General features: G+C 31.2%; 2 protein-coding genes across 4 annotated transcripts; both read right to left on the bottom strand.

The window, feature by feature from the left end:
• Nucleotides 1-1,880: 1,880 nt before the first annotated feature.
• LOC131623505 (uncharacterized) lies at nt 1,881-3,579 on the bottom strand. Its single transcript, XM_058894514.1, has 6 exons — nt 3,410-3,579; nt 3,091-3,326; nt 2,854-2,936; nt 2,595-2,729; nt 2,411-2,515; nt 1,881-2,236 (listed from the first exon to the last, which is right to left on the bottom strand). The coding sequence occupies exons 1-6, from the start codon at nt 3,484-3,486 to the stop codon at nt 2,105-2,107; spliced, it is 768 nt and encodes a 255-aa protein (XP_058750497.1). The 5' UTR covers nt 3,487-3,579; the 3' UTR covers nt 1,881-2,104.
• Nucleotides 3,580-11,106: 7,527 nt separating this feature from the next.
• On the bottom strand, nt 11,107-15,511 carry LOC131623545 (protein TIC 62, chloroplastic). 3 transcript variants are annotated; one of them, XM_058894557.1, is made up of 15 exons: nt 15,243-15,508; nt 15,029-15,140; nt 14,881-14,953; nt 14,750-14,795; nt 14,496-14,672; nt 14,311-14,392; nt 14,157-14,229; nt 13,953-14,063; nt 13,688-13,840; nt 13,328-13,512; nt 13,031-13,240; nt 12,760-12,945; nt 11,719-11,913; nt 11,444-11,529; nt 11,107-11,334 (listed from the first exon to the last, which is right to left on the bottom strand). In XM_058894557.1, the coding sequence occupies exons 1-14, from the start codon at nt 15,496-15,498 to the stop codon at nt 11,475-11,477; spliced, it is 1,914 nt and encodes a 637-aa protein (XP_058750540.1). In that variant the 5' UTR covers nt 15,499-15,508; the 3' UTR covers nt 11,107-11,334; nt 11,444-11,474. The 3 variants fall into 3 exon arrangements, with proteins under 3 accessions (XP_058750540.1, XP_058750541.1, XP_058750539.1); XM_058894556.1 differs by having other exon boundaries at nt 11,173-11,350; nt 15,243-15,507; XM_058894558.1 differs by lacking the exon at nt 12,760-12,945 and having other exon boundaries at nt 11,107-11,350; nt 15,243-15,511.
• Nucleotides 15,512-21,724: the final 6,213 nt, after the last annotated feature.

Below are 21,724 nucleotides of genomic sequence, written 5' to 3'. Positions count from 1 at the left end.
TCAAATCAAAACAAGGTGCGATTCAAATCAAAACAAGAAGTGATTCGACTCATATGTTACAACACAGCCCAAATTGCCTTGTTTGATTCGACTAAAGGGAATGTGTGATTCGAATCACACTCCCAAAAACTCAAGTTTTCAAAGATATTTTGAGGTTCTACTTTTGGCATGACTTGAATCAATCTCAATTATGGTTCTTGTTTAACAAAACTCGACTAATTTACTTAAAGCATAGTATCCATACTCAAACGCAAACATTTTGAATTATGCATGCTAAAACACAGATCAATAATTGATCCTTAAAGATGGACAATTGAAGAGAAAACTTAAAGATGAAACTGAATTCAAAGTAAAGCTTAAGGGACAAGCAACAAAACCATATAGAGGTATCCCTCTTAATGTATCAGAGACATGCAACTTAAAAAAGAAAGGATACAATTCAAATAATCAAATTTAGTTCAACAATGAAAACATAAATTTCAAGGCTGGTGAAGAAGAAATGATAATGTTGACACATATGTCACTTGAGCATGCTTTAACGTTGTTTGATTATAATAGACAGAAAGAACTAACTTTGAACAAATTAATCATATATATATATATATATATATATATATATATATATATATATATATATATATATATATATATATATATATATATATATATATATATATATATATATATAGGGGACCAAAATAAACTTCAGCTTAAAAATAAGAGATTAAACGTATGTTTTAGCATATTTTCTATAATCTTAAAAGGTTAGCTTGTTTCTTGAAACTACCAATGTTAATATGTCAATCGGTAGTACCTACAAATCTTGTAAAAATTTAAAGAAAAACATACTAACCTATTTTGTATAAAGCCATTTTTAATTTTTAGAGGAATAAACTCAAAAATAGTTAGAGAACTCAAAGAGAATCCTAGATTAGCAAAAAAAGTTTGCACGAGAGTTTTATTCTCTATAAATGTGAGAAATGTAAAAGTGTCAATTTGAAAAGAAAAGAAAAAAATTCTATAAGTCTTCCACTAATTACTTACTTGCCAAGGCGCCAAAGAAAACTGAGAGTGCTTGCACTACCATGTTGGAATCTGTTTTAATCCATAGTTTAGCCCAATTTTTATTCATAGAGATTTTCATGGCTCTTAACACTACACAAAACTCTTGAGTTGAAGGCCACTTGACTTATTCAGTAAAAGCCAAGAGGGAACCTCCTCCTCTATCTCGAAAAGTTCCACCATATTCCGTAGGAGAGAGATCATGATTATATAGGCTCTATCACAGTTACATTTGATCTAAATAAAAATAGGTAGCTGCCAAAACACTTCTATGATTTAAGGAGCTTTCCAAGGTTTTATAAAGACATTGAAAGCTTTGATAATTCGAAAAGTCAACCATCAAAAAAAGAGTTGTTGGGAGAATTGTTTCCTGTCAATACAACCTGAGTCTTGATCTTGGAGATGGAATACTAAACATCATTGAAAGCTTTGATGATTCGAAAATCATCCATTAAGGAAAAAGAGCTGCTGGAAGAATTGTTTCCTGTCAATAGAATCTGAGTCTTGATTTAGAGATGGATTACTGAACATTTGAAGTGTGTTTCTATTAGTATTTACTGAAGGTGAAAATCAAATTCAAGATTATGGTTATCACTTCACTCTTTAACTCTCACATCCAAGCCACTAAGCATTAATGAACACAGTTCTAAGATATTCAAAGACTTTGTAATCTAAACAAATAGAGTTAGGAGTTCAAGTTTTTTTAAAATAGTGATATTCTAACCCAAAACTTTGCATTTAAAACTTGTCCTTTTTTCCTTTAGATAGACATTTTTGAGTGACAAATGGTCTATGAATACTGGTTAAGACATAGTATATACAATAAATTTAGTATACTTTCGATAATGTATATGTAAACTGCTTTTCCATATAGAAGAAATTTGAATATTGTTTCATTTAGTTTTCAACAAACTAGAACTAGAATTACTATGGTACATCAGTGTGCCTAACATTAATCTTGTTCCTACTTCAAAATAAATGGATCAAAATTGCAGCAAGGAAAAGTATTTAAAATTGGTAACAAAACTTCCTACAATACTGCCTAACTGTTCAACTCATCAACATTGATTAGAAAAGCAAAATCTTCACTTTCTAACTCCTCGTGGAACAGATTAAAAGTCGGCACTTCAAACCTCTTAACAGGTTGTATATCTTCATATGATGTTCTTTGTCCCTGAAAAATATCCATCTATCATAGTTAAAACAGAGATACAGAACAGTTATAATAACATGCATATGAATTGCAGTCCTTATCAACTTCATGCCATTTTCGTGATGAAATCTATGTAGTGAGTTATCATTTTTCATCACAGAGAAAATGAAAAATGAGGCTATGCGGATGACTAACCTTCTTTAGAACATAGACAAAATAGTGAAAGGTTTCACCGAAAGTAGTCCACTCAACAGACCAGGTGAAATCTGGTTTATTAAATATAGGACGCCTGAAATGTGGCTGGCATGAATTTTAAGCAGATTAGAATAAAGGCCGGACCAAAATAAAGACATAAGGACTAACAGTTCGTTCTTCAAACCTGGCCAAAAGTTATCGAGATAAATATGCCATCCTCTTTCAAAACCCTGTGAACACCTTTCAATGTGGACATGACCTTGGACATAGTTTCCGGCTTTGGATTCCATGGGTCACCGCTATCCACGAACAATACATCCTTCAAAATCAAAGTTAACATATTCATATTTAATGCTCAAGCTTAGAACATGTAGGAATCATAACTAGTTTAGAGTGTCGAGCTGAAATCGCGTTATAGGTGAAAGGAGAATCATCTAATTTACCATAGTTCCTTTCTCGATAACCAAATCAAAACACTCATCCTCAAAAGGTAGCTCTAGCATATCGGCTTGCATCACTTTTATGTCTAATAATCACAAATGCAAACAAACACGGAAAATTAAGAAATCCACACACAACAAATGAACAAAATATAAGCAGATCTTGAGAAAGTTGATATCAACAGTTACTAGTTAGTCAACGAGTAATTAATTATGGAATAGATGGAATAAAAAATGAACCTTTGAATCCCTGAGAAAGTAAACGGTTTTGCATGTTATTGACTGCAACATGTGAAAGGTCAATGCAAGTTATGTTTGTTGTTCCATCTTTATACAAACCATCACACATTTGTGAGTTTCCACATCCAAGCTCCAGTACAGAGGAACTGGGCGTTAGGTGAGGTTGAATAATGTGACGGAAATGGGAATAATCTTTGAACCACTCATATTTCTCCTCCTTTGAGAATCTATCATTCCTGAAAGAAACGGAAGCACCAAATTCTAAGAAATTCAGAAAAAATATCAATGAAGATGTTAAGAAGCTTTGATTGGCACTTACCAGTAGGAAGGGTTAAGGTAAGCGGATGCGGTTGAAGGTGTGACGTTTTCCGTCGGCGTTGGGTGTGTATCGGCCATTATTGAGTCTGAACCCTAGCGCCGGCAGAGAAAACGGTGTTAATGCCACGCGTGCACTGAATTGGGCAACCAGGTGGTTAAAACTAAGAATAATCCAAAATGAAAGGATTATTAGGAAATTTAGTAAAACATTTTATTTTAACGGGTAATCAATTTAGTAGAAACTAGTGAACGCACGGGTACCCGTCGTTTTCGCGTATTGTAATTGAGAAAAATAAAAGATATTAGTAAAAGATTAAGTTTTTGGTAAAATTGAAAAAGTTATAAAAATAGTAATATTTTATTTAACAAATTATAATGAAGGAAAAGTTTTAAAATCGCAAATTCACGAATTATAATGAAGAAATATTCAATCAAATTATATAATTCAATTAGTGATAACTATTAGCCCAGTCTCCAACTATCAGCTAAGGAGAATCGATTATTTTTTGCTAGCTAAGGAAAAAATTAATTATTTTGGCTCAATTATAACTACAAACTATCAGCCCAATCTCAAACTATCAGCTCTGTCTGGTAGGCCAATGAGAAACCACTACAAACTCCATTTATAATAATGATTCATTCAAAATGCATAATTAATAGAAAAATACTTTGACCAGTTACTTCATGTTCCCGTTAATATTCATTATTTTGATAAGTAACTTCGTATTCCCGTTAATATTTCAAATTTCTTCCCGTTAATTTTCAAAATTTTGATCAGTAACTTCATGTTCTTGTTAATATTCATTATTTTGATCAGTAACTCCTTGTTCCCGTTAATATTCATTATTTTGATCAATAAGTTCGTGTTCCCGTTAATATTCCAAATTCGTTTCCGTTAATATTCAAAAAAATTATCAGTAACTTAATGTTCCTGTTAATATTCAATATTTTGTCAATAACTCCTTGTTCCCGTCAACATTTATTATTTTGATTAGTAACTTTGTGTTCCCGTTAATATTCAAAATTTGTTCCTGTTAATTTTTAAAATTTGGATAGTAACTTAATGTTTTCGATAATATTCAAAATTTTGATCATTAACTTTGTGCTCCCATTAATATTTAATATTTTAATCAATAACTCCGTGCTCCCGTTAATATTCAATATTTTGATCAGTAACTCCGTGTTCCCACTAATATTCAATATTTTGATCAATAAACTTCATTTCCCATTAATATCCAATATTTTGACCAGTAACTTCATGTTCCCCTTAATATTTAATATTTTGATCAGTAATTTCGTGTTCTCGTTGATATTCAATATTTTGTTCAGTAACTTCATGTTCCCGTTAAAATTCAATATTTTGATCAATAACTTCAAGTTCCCATTAATATTCATTATTTTGATCACTAACTTCGTGTTTCTGTTAATGTTTCAAATTTGTTCCTGTTAATATTCAATAGTTTGATTAATAACGTCATGTTTCTGTTATTATTCAATATTTTTAGCAGTAACTCCATGTTCCCGTTAATATTATATACTTTGCTCTGTAATTTAATACTCACGTTAATATTCAATATTTTGATTACTAACTTCATGTTCTCGTTAATATTCAATATTTTGATTAATAACTACATGTTCCCGTTAATATTCAATATAGTTTGATCAATAACTTTGTTTTCCCGTTAATATTCAATAGTTTGATCAATAACTTCGTGTTCTCGTTAATATTCAATATTTTGATCAGTAACTTTATGCTCTCGTTAACATGCCATTTTTTATCAGTAACTTCATGTTTCCGTTAATATTCAATACATTTAATATTTTGATCAGTAATTTAATATTATCTTTAATATTCAATATTTTGATTAGTAACTTCATGTACCCATTAATATTAAAAAAAATTCTATTAATATTCAATATTTTGATTAATAACTACATGTTCCCGTTAATATTCAATTTTTTTATCAGTAACTTCATGTTTCTATTAATATTCAATATTTTGATGATATTTTTGAAACAAAAATAAATTAATTTTAACATTGTTTAAAAATATTTGATGATAATTAAATTTTTTTATAATAACAAAAATCTTAAATTGACAAATTATAATGAAGAAATATTCTATCAAATTATATAATACAATTAATAATAAATATTTAATATAATTGATTAAACTCAATTTACAAATCAAATATATTATTCCATATATAAAATATTTGAATCAATAGTTACTTATTCCTATATATAAATATTTTTGTTTTGGAATTATTTATAAAACTATTTAGGCTTAATTGCAACTTTAATCCTCCTATTTTGTCTTTTTCTTGATTTTGATCCCTCTATTTTAAAAATCACTATTTTAGTCCTTTTTTAAGTTTTCTGTACAATTTTCGCCCCTCTATTTTGTTTTTTTCTGCAAAATTAGTCCCTATTCTTGTCTCTTTTTCATTAGAAAACTCAAAAGGGGATCAAAATCGTGGTTTTAAAAATGGGGGGACTAAAATCGAGAAAAAGACAAAGTAGGGGGACCAAAGTTGCAATTAAGCCAACTATTTAAATCAATTGTAAACTTATTCTCGTTATTACATTTAATTAAATGTGTTAATATCAGTACCATATGTGCGTACCATATAATTACCCGTGTGTATCCGTAATATATTATTTTGTATTTGGATAGAATTGACCCATTAAAGTTTTAATGGTAATATTTCAATTATATTATATTATATATAGATAAATATATATATTGATTATTGATGAACTTGTTCAATTAAATTTTAAATTTTATAAATGACAAACAAATTGTATGATTAATAAAAAATATCATACAATTTTGATATTATTTATTCATATATTACTTATGTTTCATTCTATTACTACTTATTCATACATTACTTATGTTTCATTCTATTACTATTTATTCATACAATACTTATGTTTCATTCGATTACTTATGCTTATTAACACCCATAGTTATTTTTAAATATTTTTTTTACAAAAAGTCAATAGATCTAATATATTTATTTCATTTAATAATCTCTAAAAAATTTCATTTATATATATATATATATATATATATATATATATATATATATATATATATATATATATATATATATATATATATATATATATATATATATAACTTTCATATTTTATATTTTAAATAATTTAGTAGTATTAGTAAGAAATCTTATTAAAGTGAAAATAGAAAATAGTAGTTAGTTTTTCTATACAGAGAATGACGATGGCACATGTTGTATTTTAAATATTTTGAAAATATACTTTATTTTTATAATAATATCTATGAATTTTTTATCAAAAAACTCCATACAATATATAAAAGCAATGATATGCCTAAAACATTTTATTAAAATATTTATCTAATAATATTTATCCTTTTGTTAAATGAGAGGTTAAAAATCTTCTAACCATATGAAATTTGGTTTCAAAAGTATGTTGATAAATTCATTATTTTGGAAAGTTTCTATTAAATAATTTTGAAGGAAATCAAGTGAGATAAATTATATTTATTAATTTTTAATGATAATATGATTTACTCAATTTTTGGTGATACAACATCAATATAATTGGAGTACTAAATATATTTGTAACGTATTTATTTTATACCAATTAAGATATTGGTAAGTAATTGATATGATTTTAATGTATTGATTCTATATCAATTAAATTATTCCCAACGTACTGATTTTAAGGTATGGGTCATTAAAAAGGCTTTTATATCTTACAAAATTACATAATTTTAGGTAAATCATACAAAAGTACAATATTTACTCAAAATTATATTATTTTTAGGTAAATCATACAATATTGTAAAAACAATATAATTTTGTAAGATATAAAAGTACAATATTTTCTCAAATCTAATAATTTAAATATACATATGGTAAGTACTAAAAGAATAAGAAATCAAAAGTTGCAATCACATGCATTAAATCATAAATTAAAAGTTGCAATCAATCTATCAATGATTACTAAAGATAATTATGATATTTAACTTTTTTTATAAGTAAATGATTTATGTCTTTTCATTCTAAACTCTTTATTTACCTAAAAAAATATACTGTTTTTTTCTTTATTCTTTGATTCTATTTTCTTATACATTTCAAAATTATGTATATGTTTTGAATTTGTAATATTTTATTATATTCTATATTTATTTATTTTTTGTTCGACCTTAGAATAAATAAATATCAATAATATTTTATATAACTAACTTTATAAATTATATATATATATATATATATATATATATATTGATAAACTTAATTTTTTTAATTTGACCTAACTAAAATATTCTTTAGTTATATGAATTAATATACAATATTATGTTATTTATATATTATAATATCTATAATTTTTATAGCTACTAAGATTTAATATAAATATCACTCAAAGATAAAATCAATTAATCAATGAAATTTATTTATTAAAATTTGCAATAATATACCAATTATTTCCATATCAAAAAAATAGGTGTGCTGCTTCATTATTTCAACAAACCATTCTTTAAAATCACGTTCAATTCGACCATAATGTTTGGATTATTATGGATAAGAAGTTAAAAATTGTAATCACATTAAATCAAAAAATTAAAAATAATAAATCAAAAGTTGCAATCAGATTAAATCAAAAATTAAAGTTGCAATCAAGTAAAATGATTATGATATTTAATTTTTTTATAGGTAAATGATTTATGTCTTTTCATTTCAAAACTCTTTATTTACCTAAACAAATATAATATTTTTTTCTTTACTCTTTGATTCTATTTTCTTATAAATTTCAAAATTATGTATACATTTTTAATTTGTAATATTTTATCTTTATTTTTTGTTTTGTTTGACCTTATAATAAATAAATATCAATAATATTTTATAAAACTAACTTTGTATATATTGATAACCTTAATTTCTTAATTTGACCTAACTAAAATATTCTTTAGTTCTATGAATTAATATAAAATATTATCTTATTTACATATTATAATATCTACAATTTCTATAATTACTAAGATTTAATATAAATATCACTTAAACATAAAATCAATCAATTAAGATTTATTTATTAATATTTGCACTTAAAATATAAAAAATTAAAGTTCATTCTATGAATTAACATAAAATATCATGTTATTTACATAGTATAATATCTACATTTTTGACAAAACTTGCGCAAGCATAACCCAGTAATTTGACACCAGCCAACTTGATTTCTACTTCTACAGCTCAAACTTTCGGGACAGTCAAAGAAGAATATTTATTTCAAACGAATCGTATAGACGATGTTTTCTACTGTCTGCGCCAGAAAAAAAATCCAAAACACATATTAGGACAATATTTAAATTGTTACTAAAAAAATAGAAAATAGGGATTGGAAACAACCCATGTAAAAAACTAATCATATAGGAGTGACGCCAATTGGTACTTCAGAATGATACATTACAAATTCAACCTGGAAATAACATGAAACGCCAATTAGTACTTCAGAATGATACACTACAAATTCAACCTGCAAATAACATGAAAGATATTTTCTATCAAGAAAAGAAAGAAAAAAATGTTAAATTTCGGTTTGTCCATGAATAGTCATGAAACGCCAATTAGTACTTCAGAATGATACACTACAAATTCAACGTGCAAATAACATGAAAGATATTTTCTATCCAGAAAAGAAAGAAAAAATGTTAAATTTCGGTTTGTCCATGAATAGTCGTGGGAATGACTGTAATTGCAAAAATAGTATAAACCAAAATTTTCTACATGAATAGTCGTGGGAATGGCTGTAATTGCAAAAATAGTATAAACCAAAATTTTCCACGATTAGGTTTGATGAATATGATAGATACTGTGAAAGTATGATGGTTATATATAGTAATGATAAAAGTGTTTTGGAACGTGGAAGGTGTGGAGGGCTTGGAAGGCAGAAGGGGCTTGGAAGGCAGAAGCATTATATGAGGTCATTAGTGGTGTAAGCAGTTGTGAATGTGAATGGCCAGAGAAAGTAAATAATTTGTAATTGCGAGATCATGAGAGGTTGGAGGTTTAAAGTTCAATGCTACAATGGGAAAGGAATGATGTGGAATTTTGTGAGAAGAGAGGCTGATGTGGCATAGCTAAGGGAAATGGTAGACTTTTCTTATATGATAGATTATTATTATGCTTAATTGTAAATTTAGTTATTTTATTTTGTTTTTTGTTTTTTTGTTTTTTTATTTTAAAAATTATTATTTTAATTTTTTTTAAGTGTTATGTGTAATTTTTATTAATATATTTTATTTTTTCCGTAGGGACCAAAATAGTGATTTTAAAAATAGAGAATCAAAATAAATAAAAAAACACAAAATAGTGAGACCAGAATTACAATTAAGTGTTTTTTTTTAAATATTAACACAAATTATCAATTCTTTGTCCTAGTGGTGGTTGACGCTGGAATTAATAAGAAAAATCACGATGAATTGATTATCAGCTATTGCGATCCGATCCGGACGGTCTGAACTGATCTCAAATCAGATTAGGTTACCTAAATATCAGTAGTGAAAAACTTTAGTGAAGATTTTTAAATAGAAATTAATAAATAAGTTTTTTTTCCTAGTGGTCAATACATGATATGCAGATTTAACAAAAATTACGATTCATAGTAGGACTAGTATCAAAACAGCCTCGTGCGTACAGTGGGATCTGGATGGTGTGTTGTGTATCATTTGTGTTGAACAATCCTAGAATAAGGTCTTCATGCCACATAATTGTTTGTTTGCAGGTTCAACAAATGTGAGACTAAAAGTTGTGTGTCTTGAGGAAGACAATGAGTTGTAAAATTCTATTTTTTATTATAATCAAAATAAAGATATATAACAATTAATAATTTCATTTTTAAATATAATCATAATGAACAATCATTCGTATATGCTAAGTTAGACTTTTTCATGTTGCTTGTATTTGAAGAAATCTCATCTTACAACATTTTTCAAAGTAACAATAAGGAGGGATATAAGTGAGATGACACAAAATTAGTTTGTTGCCAGACATATGATACTCCTGAATCAAGGATCCAAGGTTTAAGTAAAGAGAAGTGTGAACATGATTGATTATATTATTCAACAAAAGAGGCAATCGGTGTGGTTGTTTGCACAGAAACCTGTTCACTTATGTTAGAGGCATTTTGGGCATCAGTTGATTAGTTTTGGTTCGCGACATCACACCTCTACACAACCAAAGCGATTGCATTAGCTACAATGAGGTTGAATTCAATGATTTCCATGCCATCCTTCCTCCTACATAATTGGCAGAACCTACCTTTTTTTGCAAGGAATGATAGGAGTGGTGAAACTTAAACGAAAGAAGTGACAACAGCATATCCGAACCCGAACATAATGATCTATGTGAAGTAAGAAAAAAAGGAAATTTGCTGAAAAATCATCGAATGATGGAAAGCATCTTAGAACGTGGCATATGGAGCTCAACGATGGTCAACACTAGAATACGGTGGCTGAAGGTATATTTATCATACTGTCAGATGTTGCTATGGTCTTTCTGCTTGTTAGTGATATCTTGCGAGATAGTAGTGCAGTTACTCTCAAGTGTTTTGTGAACAATCTCGGTGTTTAGAATGATTTTCATGCTGAACTTATAGGACATATGCTAGCCATTGAAATTGCTTTTAAGATAGTTTGGAGAAATCTTTGATTGGAATGTGACTTTAGTCTTGTTACTGCTGATTTTAGTAATATAAAATGGGAAAATGACCTTGAAAAGTAAATTATATATATAAACAACACAGTGCTCTTTTGAGTGACTATATCCTCAAAAGGTTATCAAGAAATAAATGGCATGGAAATTTCCATTCAGCTAAGTGCTTCCAATCTTCAACTTTGAGTGACAATCCTCCATATGTATTGCTGCATAAACTCTTCAATAAAACAATCCTATTTTATCCAACAGTTATATCACAATCAAGAGTCCACTATAGTGTAGATAATCAAGTATATATATTACGAAGAATAATTTGTATTTCTAACCTTGTCTGATTCCATAGGTTGGAAACTTTTCCTAGGATTTTCTGAAGGAAGGTTGTGGTGATGCAGGAGGCTTCAAGTCCTCATACCTGAAAAGTTCATTTGCATAATAATATCATAATCTTACTATAGTCATGACGATCAAATAGTGACTGCAGATAGATCTCAATCAACATTCCGAATCCCTTTCTTTCTTTCTTCTATAATAAGGAATCAAGAATCTTTGGATAGAATAAATAAGAAAAATTGAAGGAAAGTTGGAATCAGAGTCAACTTACATTGCATAAGGTGAAAGTGGTCTTGACTTTGGTTCATGAAGGTGCTGCTGCTCATCATCCTCATCCTTTGGTGTATCTTCCACAGAAAGTTGAGTTGGTCCATTGCTTGATACTACTACCGTATCATCAATCTTGGATACTGATGTAGTTGGTACACTCGGAGATGGTGAACTAGGAGGCTTTAAATCAGGATATCTATAAACACAAGAAAAAGTTCAGTTTTAAAAATTCAGCCACAGAAGAAATTACTGGGTTGAGTCGCAGAACGATTCACTCTCTTTAAGATGTCTCGCAGCACTGTTCAAAGTTATTCAAAACAATCGAACTATCGCGCCACCTCCAGGGTAAAACAACTCGTTGTACAATTATTACTTGCACGGTAAGTAATCGTTCTAGAGTTCCACCCTCTGATGGTACGAAGACTAGTCAATGATGGTGTTAAAACCACTTGCAGTTTCTGGCAATGGAACCAGGCGTAGCTGGCGCGAAGTAGCCACTTGAAACAAAAGAAAAATTGAAGATGAAGCAGAGCAGAGAGAGAAGAGAGAATTCGAATGTGGAAATCTGGAATGAGTTGCAAGTGTTGGGAAGATCGCTATTTATAGTTGAGGATCTGACCCGAACGGAGAAAAAATCGTGGGAGAAGTGGAGCGGTTCGGCCCAAAAGGAGCCGCTATGGAGCTTGGTCAGCAAGGAAAGCAAAATCGTGGAACGTTAATTAATTAATTAATTAATTCGTAATTACAGCCAACATTAATTTTTTTATCCTTTTAGATACTAAAAAATTTGGTTCAAAGCCCAAGACCTGAGCCGAGCCAGACGGGTAATGTTCCATGGTTGTGTGTTTTCACCCATTCACAAAATTGGATATCTCTTGGGGCCCAACCCATTTTAGCCACTTGAAATATATAAACACTACTAATATGTCTTCCAAGTTTCCAGTTCAAGTTTTAGTCATTCCAAGAATTCCAACAAGAAACAAGAATATTTGGAGAATAAATAAGAAAAATCAAAGGCAAGTTGTAATAAGAATCAACTTACATTGCATAAGGTGAAAGTGGTCTTGACTTTGATTCATGAAGGCGCTGCTGCCCATCATCCTCTGGTGTATCTTCGACAGAAAGTTGAGCTGGTCCATTGCTTGATACTACAACCGTATCAATCTTGGATACTGATGTAGTTGGTACACTCGGAGATGGTGAAGTAGGAGGCTTTAAATCAGGATATCTATAAACACACAAAAAAGTTCAAATCTAATCTGGGATGGTTGTACTAATATATGATATCGCCATAAAATTATAAATCGGCTTACGCTGCGTAAGGAGATAGAGACTCCTTCCCTTTTGAGGAAGATGTTGTCTGAGAAATGCCATCTATTTCTTGAATGCTACTTGGAGTATCCGAAGAAATAGGTGTTGGAACTGAAGAAATAGGTGTTGGAACTGCATCACTGATGCTTATCTGTTTCTTGTCACTAGGCTTAGTTGGAGAAGGCGATGATGGTGGCTTTAAATCATCATAACTGAAAATGTATATACCAAATCAGTTATTTTGCAACTGGTCCACATAAAAATATTTACTGTCAACAAAAACTAGCAATCTGGCTTACGCGGTATAAGGAGAAAGTGGCTGTTCCGTTTTCGCCACTGGTTTTGGTTGTTCTGTTTCTTTTTGAGGAGCAATACTAGGTACTTCCGCTACAACATTAGCAGAGGGACCTGGACTACTGACAGGTACGTCCGCTACAACATTAGCAGAGGGACCTGGAGTGCTGACAGTTGCTGCATCTGGTTTCTGTTTCGTCCAAATAAAACTATTAATCAATTCACAAGTCTGGTTTGTACTAACATGTTTTGATTAAGTTGTAAATATACGTTATAAGATGTACATTGATTATTCAATGAATCTAAAAAATAAATTTTTTCTTATATTAAGGACCAGAGGGATTATTATATAAGGCAATACTCACCTTAGGCGAAGAAATGTAAGGGCGTTGAGAAGGTATCGTTGTAAGAAGTTTTTCGGCAGGTGTTAGTGGTGCAGTTGTCTCGGCAATGACCTCTACTATTTTACAGTACGAAAGATCGGGATTCTTGGCCATTGCTGCCATGAGTTCAGCAACCTGCATTGAGAGAGTTATCAACTTCCATATATCTATATATCGTAACAATATAGTTACATATGTGTTTCAACTTCCATATATCGGTATTATAACCATGTAACTATATATGTACCTGAAGATTTGAAACTTGACCCCCAAATAAAGTATCTTCGGTTGATAGAGTTACATTATGTGTTTCCTTGTATGCATCAGTAGGCCTCTCCATGCCACCAGGTCTCACTATCTAAAAAAACAGTGACATAACATAATAATGACTTTATAATAAGATAATTAGGACCTACACGCGCTTTGCTTCTGCGTAATTACAATGACTTACTGTATATGGAATTCCACTCGCTATCAAAGCTTCTTCGGCCTTCCTTTTCCAAATCAAGACTCCCCAAAATAAACTATACAAATAGAACCAATCGATCAATTCAACTTCTTTACGATGTGAACATGAAAATATAACTACTGCTTGAGAAACTCACTTGAGAATAGCTGCAGGAAAACCAAATTTGTTTGTTCCCAATGAAGTAACCAATATGAAGTGATTTACTTTGGCAACAGTTGCTGCAGCACCATGACAGAATAAACAAACAAAAAAAGTTTTCCACATTTAGGCCTAAAAGAAATAGCAATGAACATAATCATAATGAAAGAAAGCTCTTGTTACCAGCATCAACAAGGCTTTTGGTGGCTCTATAATCGATTCGACAAGGTCCAGTAACATCGAAAATTTCCTTCTCACTAGCACCAATAGTACATATCACAGTTGATGCATTCCCTAATGCTGATCCAATTTGATCCGGCTTCTCCAAATCACATTCCACAATTTCAAGCTTCTCTACAGCTGGGCTAAAAACCAAAAACTTTCTGTTATCCAACACAGCAGCATATTTGTTACTGTCAAAAACTTTCTTGGCTTACCTTCACTCCCTCCACTTGCACCATCAAGTTTCAATTGTTTAACACTCTGCATATCATGTATTCATATCTTTAATGCATATTAAGAAGCTAATTATTTCTACTAGTCGTAATCGTAAGTTAATCACCCTAACCTGAACCAATGCACTAGCTTTCTGAGTACTCCTCACTCCAGCTCTAACTTTAAAACCAAGCTTTATAAGCTCCCTGAATGAAACTATCATTGATTAGCATTTTTGCAAACAAAAGTTTCTATCTCAAAAGGTGAAAATGAAAATGTACCTGACTGTTCTTGAACCAACTTTTCCAGTAGCACCAGCAACAAAAACTAAGTTATCATCCTTGGAATCTGTTTTCTCAGGAATCCCCTCAGCAGTACTAGATTTTGTTGAACCTTGAATCAAGATACATACATATTAAACATTCATACATGTCAAAAACACACATACAGTCATACACACACAAGCATGGGAATTGGAGCATGTTTATTTATCACCTGAAGCTTGAGCTCTTATGCTATTGTTACTGCAGATTCTGCTGTTGGTGAGAGTTGTGATAAGAGGGTACCTCATGAAATGTGAGTGTTTGGAAAGGTTGAGATGACAGGAAGGTTTATCTACTGCAGTATCTCTACGTGTGAGAGTGGATGGAATGGTGGTTGAAGTGAGAGAGAAAACCTCCATTGGCATGGCTTTGAAGGATGAATGAATGATTTGGTGGGAATGAGAATGGTGAATAGTTTTGAATCTCATATATTGTGCTCAATATTATATTTGTTATTATTATTATCCATTAGAATCTTCTCTCATTGGCAGCGGTGCCATCCTTTGTTATGTGTGGATATCATATCATGCCCCTGCCCCACATACATCCACTTTAGGAGTGATCATTCCTCAACACTTGTGGGTTAAATAAGATTGGTCAGCATTCAAGGGTGCTCAACAAAGATTAGTCATGTTTTAAAGGCAATTATATTTTATAAATATATTGTGTATAGACACATAATTCTATGAAGCACGGTCTATAACACTCACACGTGATACGGACACGCTGACATCGATAATTTCAAAGACGGATGAATAGATAATAAGGAAAATAATAGTGAAATTTTTTTTTTTGGTTACAATAGTGAAAATAATTTTTAAAATAGAGTGAATTGTCAAAACTAAGATAAACGCAGAAGTAAAGATGAAGGTATTTAAAGACATGATTTTATTGATAAAATACTTACAAGAGTTGATTGCAAATTTAAGATTTCTAGATTGAGTCTCTCAATTTTTGAATACCCTTCTAAACAAATTAAACCCTCTTTTATATAGAGGAAACAACACAGTGACTTAAAACCAAATTAAATTAATCCTAATATTATACAAGTAAGTGGCTGACAAGGCCTAATTATTGAAACATATATTTAAAAGATAGTGGTGGCCCACATGGCCTTTAATTATTACATCGCGACAAATAAAGTAGCAAGTCAGCTAAAGTGAATCTTATCTTTAAAAAGTAATGTTTATCTTCAAAGATCATTAAAGTCATAACACTCATCTTCGTTGCCATTCAAGTAGTCAAATGTGTTGGAAACACTATCACTTTCTGAAAAAACTGACATAACATCTTTCAATTTACTTAAAAAATTATTATGGCTGGTATAGCTGATAAAGTAGCTAGAAACTTAGATTGATCCAAATGCAGTATCTTCTAAACTAATATTGGTATTTTTGCGAAGGTTGGGATGAACCTTACACGATGCTTCCAACTTTGTTGTTGTTAGCAGTTTTGGATTAAACTTAATCCACCATTTAATAAAAAAAATTTAACCAACCGAGAAGCTGGACAATCTTGCCATAACTGCTCAGATGAAAATGTTCATGAGTTAATTCAAGTAATTCCAAAAAATGCACAAAAAGATAATAAAGCCTTGTGTGATGGACAACTAGTATCAGAGGTAAAGTCATTGAAGGCTTTAGAAGTATAATTTGGAAAAATATCCAAATTGGGTCCAATAAACTAAAACCATTGGATAAACTAATAGTGAAAGTTTAATGAAATATCTTCATTAAACCAAATAAATCAAGTGTTGTTAAATGACTCAATTGCTAAGAAATTGGACCAAACGTCCATGTAATCCATATAATTGTATGCTAGAGGAGAGTAGGACCTTGAGAAAGATTTTCTTTCTGTGGGGTTCTTTCCAATCCACTGGAGATAAAATTTTAATAATTTTGAATTTGGAAAACTTAATTTTTGATTTATCGTTCTTATCATATTGATGAGTAAGAGAAAGAGAATCAATATCAACCAAAATAAATTCATAATATTCTCGAGTTTTTAATAAGTCTTTTGATAAAAAGAAAAATCTTGGAGGAAAAATTCTTGAAATAACTTGTAATAATGACACATCTAAATGAAAGTACATATGATCCAAATGGATAACCGGTTCTGACAGATTTTTGATAATGAAAGAATATTTTGTAGAAGGTGGAGGAGTGTAAAGACCTAATTTTCAAGTAGGTTTAATTTACGAAGACAAGAAAGTAGTAATTTTCTGAGTAAAAGATAATGGAGATAATAATGTATACCTAATCATAGGTATGGGGGAAGAAGGTATTTGAGAAGTAACTTTTGTAATATATGAAGGTAGTCCTAAAACTATGGATTTATTATTTGATTATAATGGAGGTACATAATCATCTCTGATATCACTCTAATTCTTGCTCATTTTTACCCTGTAAGAATTCTCGAGTTAAAAAATCTAGTAAGGAATTTTTAATTCCTTCAATGTGTTCTATTTCAAAATCAAAACAGGTTAACAATTTTTGTCATCTAGAAAAAATATGTTTTGAAACCAATTTTTTAACATCCTTATTAAAAACACTCTTAGTAGCTTTGCAATATGTTTTTAATAAAAATGATTTTGAAAACAAATCCTCTTGAAACTTGGTAATGCATAAAACAATGGCTAAAATCTCTTTTTTAATAGTACTATAATCTAAGTGGGCTGGAGACCAAGTTCGAGAGTAATATCTAACAACTTGTTCCTTATTTGTGCCTGGAAGTAATTGTTTTAATATACCACCAAACACTATGTCTGAGGCATCTATTTCTGAAGGTTAATGAAACACAAGAAAGGGGAGTTTGAATTGGGTTTCAAGAATGAAAACTTTTTGCGAACAAAGAAAAACAAACAAAGAACTTAGAATAAAAATAATGAACACAATATTTTTATCCTGGTTTGATGTTAATGAAACTACCTCTAGTCCATCCGCCAAGGTGATTTCACCTTCTCACAAGGACTTAATCCACTATAACTAAATTGATTACAACCACAAAGATCTATTGTCAATGTCTTCTTGAGAATTATGACTATACCCTAGTCTCTCAAGGAACAAAATCAACTCAAAAATTAAGATACAAATATGTGTTCACAAATATGCTTCTAAAAAGATGATTACACAAATTGAAATATAATGAATAACACAAAGTGTTTGAAAGTAAGTGTATGAACAAAAGTTCCTTTCTTGATGTTTTTCTATAACACAGAGTTTCAACATTTTCTTTCAAAAGATTGTTATGCAAAGTTCTTTCTTTTCCATCCTTTCAAGCCTTCTTTATATAGGCATAGAAATATTCGTTGAAGGGTGGAGATTAGTTTTATCCTTGCATAACAGTCATTAGAAAATGCGAGGCAATATGGTACAATAGTGTTGCATCCCAAAATTTTCCCTATTGATTTCAATCACAATTAACTTATGCTTCGCATTCATCTGCATATATCCATTAGGTCAACAACCTCACAATCATGAACATAAGGTATATGATCACATGTTTTATGATCATCATCAAGGCATAAGGATCACTTTCTCATTCAATAAGTTTTAAGTGGTAGGGTTGCATCATTGGTTCATCAGAGGTTTGAAATGATTTATGGTTTTTGCTTCCATCAAGTGAAAGTCCGGATTTAAGGTTTCAAGGTGCATTGTACAAAGGATCATCAAAATCATCATTGTATAGTCCTCAACGTGTCTCAAGATGCTAATGAATGCTTCATGACTCTAGAGTTTCATTGGTTTTAAAGTTACTTGGTTCATTTGAAAAAGTCAACACAAGTCATGCCCAAAAGATTAAATTGAAGATGATGTTTCATACTACAACTTTGCCACGGGGAATGATCTCCAAAAAATACGTGGCTTAGAAGATATGGATTGATCAAAATGAAGTTTCAAGGTTATAAAAGTTCCAACATTTAGAAAATTTTCCAAGTGTCAAAAAAGCTTATTTTTCAAAAGTTGGAAGCCATTTTTCTTCATGATCCCAACTGATTCAGGACAAGTGCTCAATATGAAAGTTGTAGAGGATGTTTTCAGCTTTCCAAAAAGTCCAAGAGCATGAATTTATCATGCTTGAACAAGGAGAATCCAATTTAGGAATATGGCACCATGAAGTTGCATTAAAGGTTCATTTATGTGACAAGTTCATGATCAAATCTCAAACCTTACCACAAAATCCTTCTTTTCATACCCCATTACCTCTAAATCTCTCCATAATCTGATAATTACACAAACCCTAAGTGCATTATGCAAATATTAGAGGCTTTATCCATTGCATGATACCATTTATGGAGCATTATGCATAAAGTCACATAGCCACTTTGATAAAGCTCACTTTTTGCCAACAACTCTCTTCTTTCAAGCTTGTGACTTGTTCTAAATATCAAAACTAATCTCTAAAGATCACAAGCAATTTATAAAGTCAAAAAGCATGGCAAACCCCTTGATTCACTCCTTTTCTTCATCATGAAGCAAGCATGCATTTTTGTGCAAATTGAAACCAAATGGCCAAACCATCAAGTTATATGAACCATTTGAAACAATTCTGCAAGTTGTTGTGAATTCAATGCCAAGAACAAAGTATAAAACAAGGAAGAATAAAGGACAAGGAAGAAGAAGAACACAATAATTGGTTATAACTGCTATTCTTTCACTTTCTCTTAAAACAAGATTACAAGTTTACAAGAATAACAAATAACCTCTCTCACCCTAAATTAGGATTTGCAGCTTAGCAATGATGAGAGACTATTATGCTATTTATAATAAAACCTAACATACTAACTAATGGGCTTTTTCAGCAAGGCCCATTACACAAGTCAACTTAATAAACAAGCTAACTTAACAAATTAGGGTTTAAACACTAAAACCTAATTTAACATGCTAACAACCCTAGCATCTTCGACACAAGCATGTGAACAACCTTCGACTTCATGCTTAACCCTGTCGAACCAAGAAGCTACCCTTCGGCCATACTAGAGTTCGATCCAATATCTCACAAATCTCCACCTTGGATCTAACTCTACAACATCAAGGGAACAAACTAGCTTTCTTCATGCAGCTTTAGCAACTGCATACAGTGGAAAAACTTGCAACTCGGTAATGTCTTGGTGATCATATCAGCAGCATTGTCTTCAGTCGAAACCTTCAGCACTTGGACTTCTCCACGCTCGATTACTCCTCTGACGAAATGCAGCCTCACATCAATGTGCTTAGTTCGCTCATGATAGGCTGAATTCTTCGACAGGTGTATTGCACTTTGACTATCACATTTAACAGTGATACCTCGACCTTGAAGTTTTAGCTCCTTCGCAAAACCTTCAAGCCACAATGCTTCTTTCACAGCTTCAGTTAATGCAATATACTCCGCTTCAGTGGTTGATAGAGCAACAACCTTCTGAAGTGTTGCTTTCCAACTAATTGCTGTGCCAAACATAGTGAAAACATATCCAGAAATAGATTTCCTGGAATCCATACAACCTGCATAATCAGAGTTGACATATCCTTCGATTACTGCTTTACCATCTTCACCCAAGGCTCCACCATAAATTAGGACTCTTTTCAGAGACCCATTTATGTACCTTAAAATCCACTTCAATGCTTGCCAGTGAGCCTTTCCAGGATTCGCCATGTACCTGCTTACAAGACTTACTGCGTATGCTATGTCGGGTCTAGTACAGACCATAGCATACATCAAAGAACCAACTATATTAGCATATGGGATGTTATTAATATAGGCTCTTTCCACATCAGTACTGGGACACTGATCAATACTCAGCTTGAATTGAGGGTTTGTTGGAGTCACAACTGGCTTCGAATTCGACATACCAAACTTTTCAAGAATCTTCCGTAGGTATGCCTCTTGAGATAAACATAACTTAGACTTCTTTCTATCTCTTCGAATGTCAATTCCAAGAATTCTGGAAGCAGCTCCCAGATCCTTCATATCGAACTCCTTATTGAGTTCAGCCTTCACCCTCGTCACATCTTCAACATTGTTGCTTGCTATGAGAATATCATCCACATAAAGCAACAAAATAACAAATGAATTACCAGGTCGAAATCTGAAGTAAATGCAGTGGTCGAACTGACTTCTAATGAAACTTATGCGTGCCATGAACTTGTCGAATCTCCTATTCCACTGTCAAGGAGATTGTTTCAGCCCATACAAAGATCTCTTTAACTTGCACACATAATCTTCCTTCCCATTTTCGACATACCCTTCAGGTTGCCTCATCAGGATCGTTTCATCTAGATCACCATACAAGAACGCAGTCTTCACATCCATCTGTTCCAGTTCAAGATCGAACTGTGCCACCATGGCAAGCAACATTCGAATAGACCTATGCTTCACAACAGGAGAAAACACATCATTGAAGTCGACACCTTCTTTCTGAGTGAAACCCCTTGCAACTAACCTTGCCTTGTATCTTTTCGACTTCACTCCTTCAATTCCTTCCTTAACTTTGAAAATCCATTTACAGCTGACTAACCTTGCCCCAACAGGTTTCTTGATCAGTTCCCAAGTATGATTATCATGAAGAGATTTCATCTCATCATCCATGGCCTTCAGCCATTCAGTCTTATTTCGACTCCTCATAACTTCCTTATAGTCTCTAGGTTCTTCGTCTAGAACCTCACTTGCAGAGATTAA

Source organism: Vicia villosa, unplaced genomic scaffold (assembly GCF_029867415.1).
Source record: "Vicia villosa cultivar HV-30 ecotype Madison, WI unplaced genomic scaffold, Vvil1.0 ctg.000073F_1_1, whole genome shotgun sequence".
Lineage (NCBI taxonomy): Eukaryota > Viridiplantae > Streptophyta > Magnoliopsida > Fabales > Fabaceae > Vicia > Vicia villosa.
This window is presented reverse-complemented; position numbering and strand designations above follow the sequence as displayed.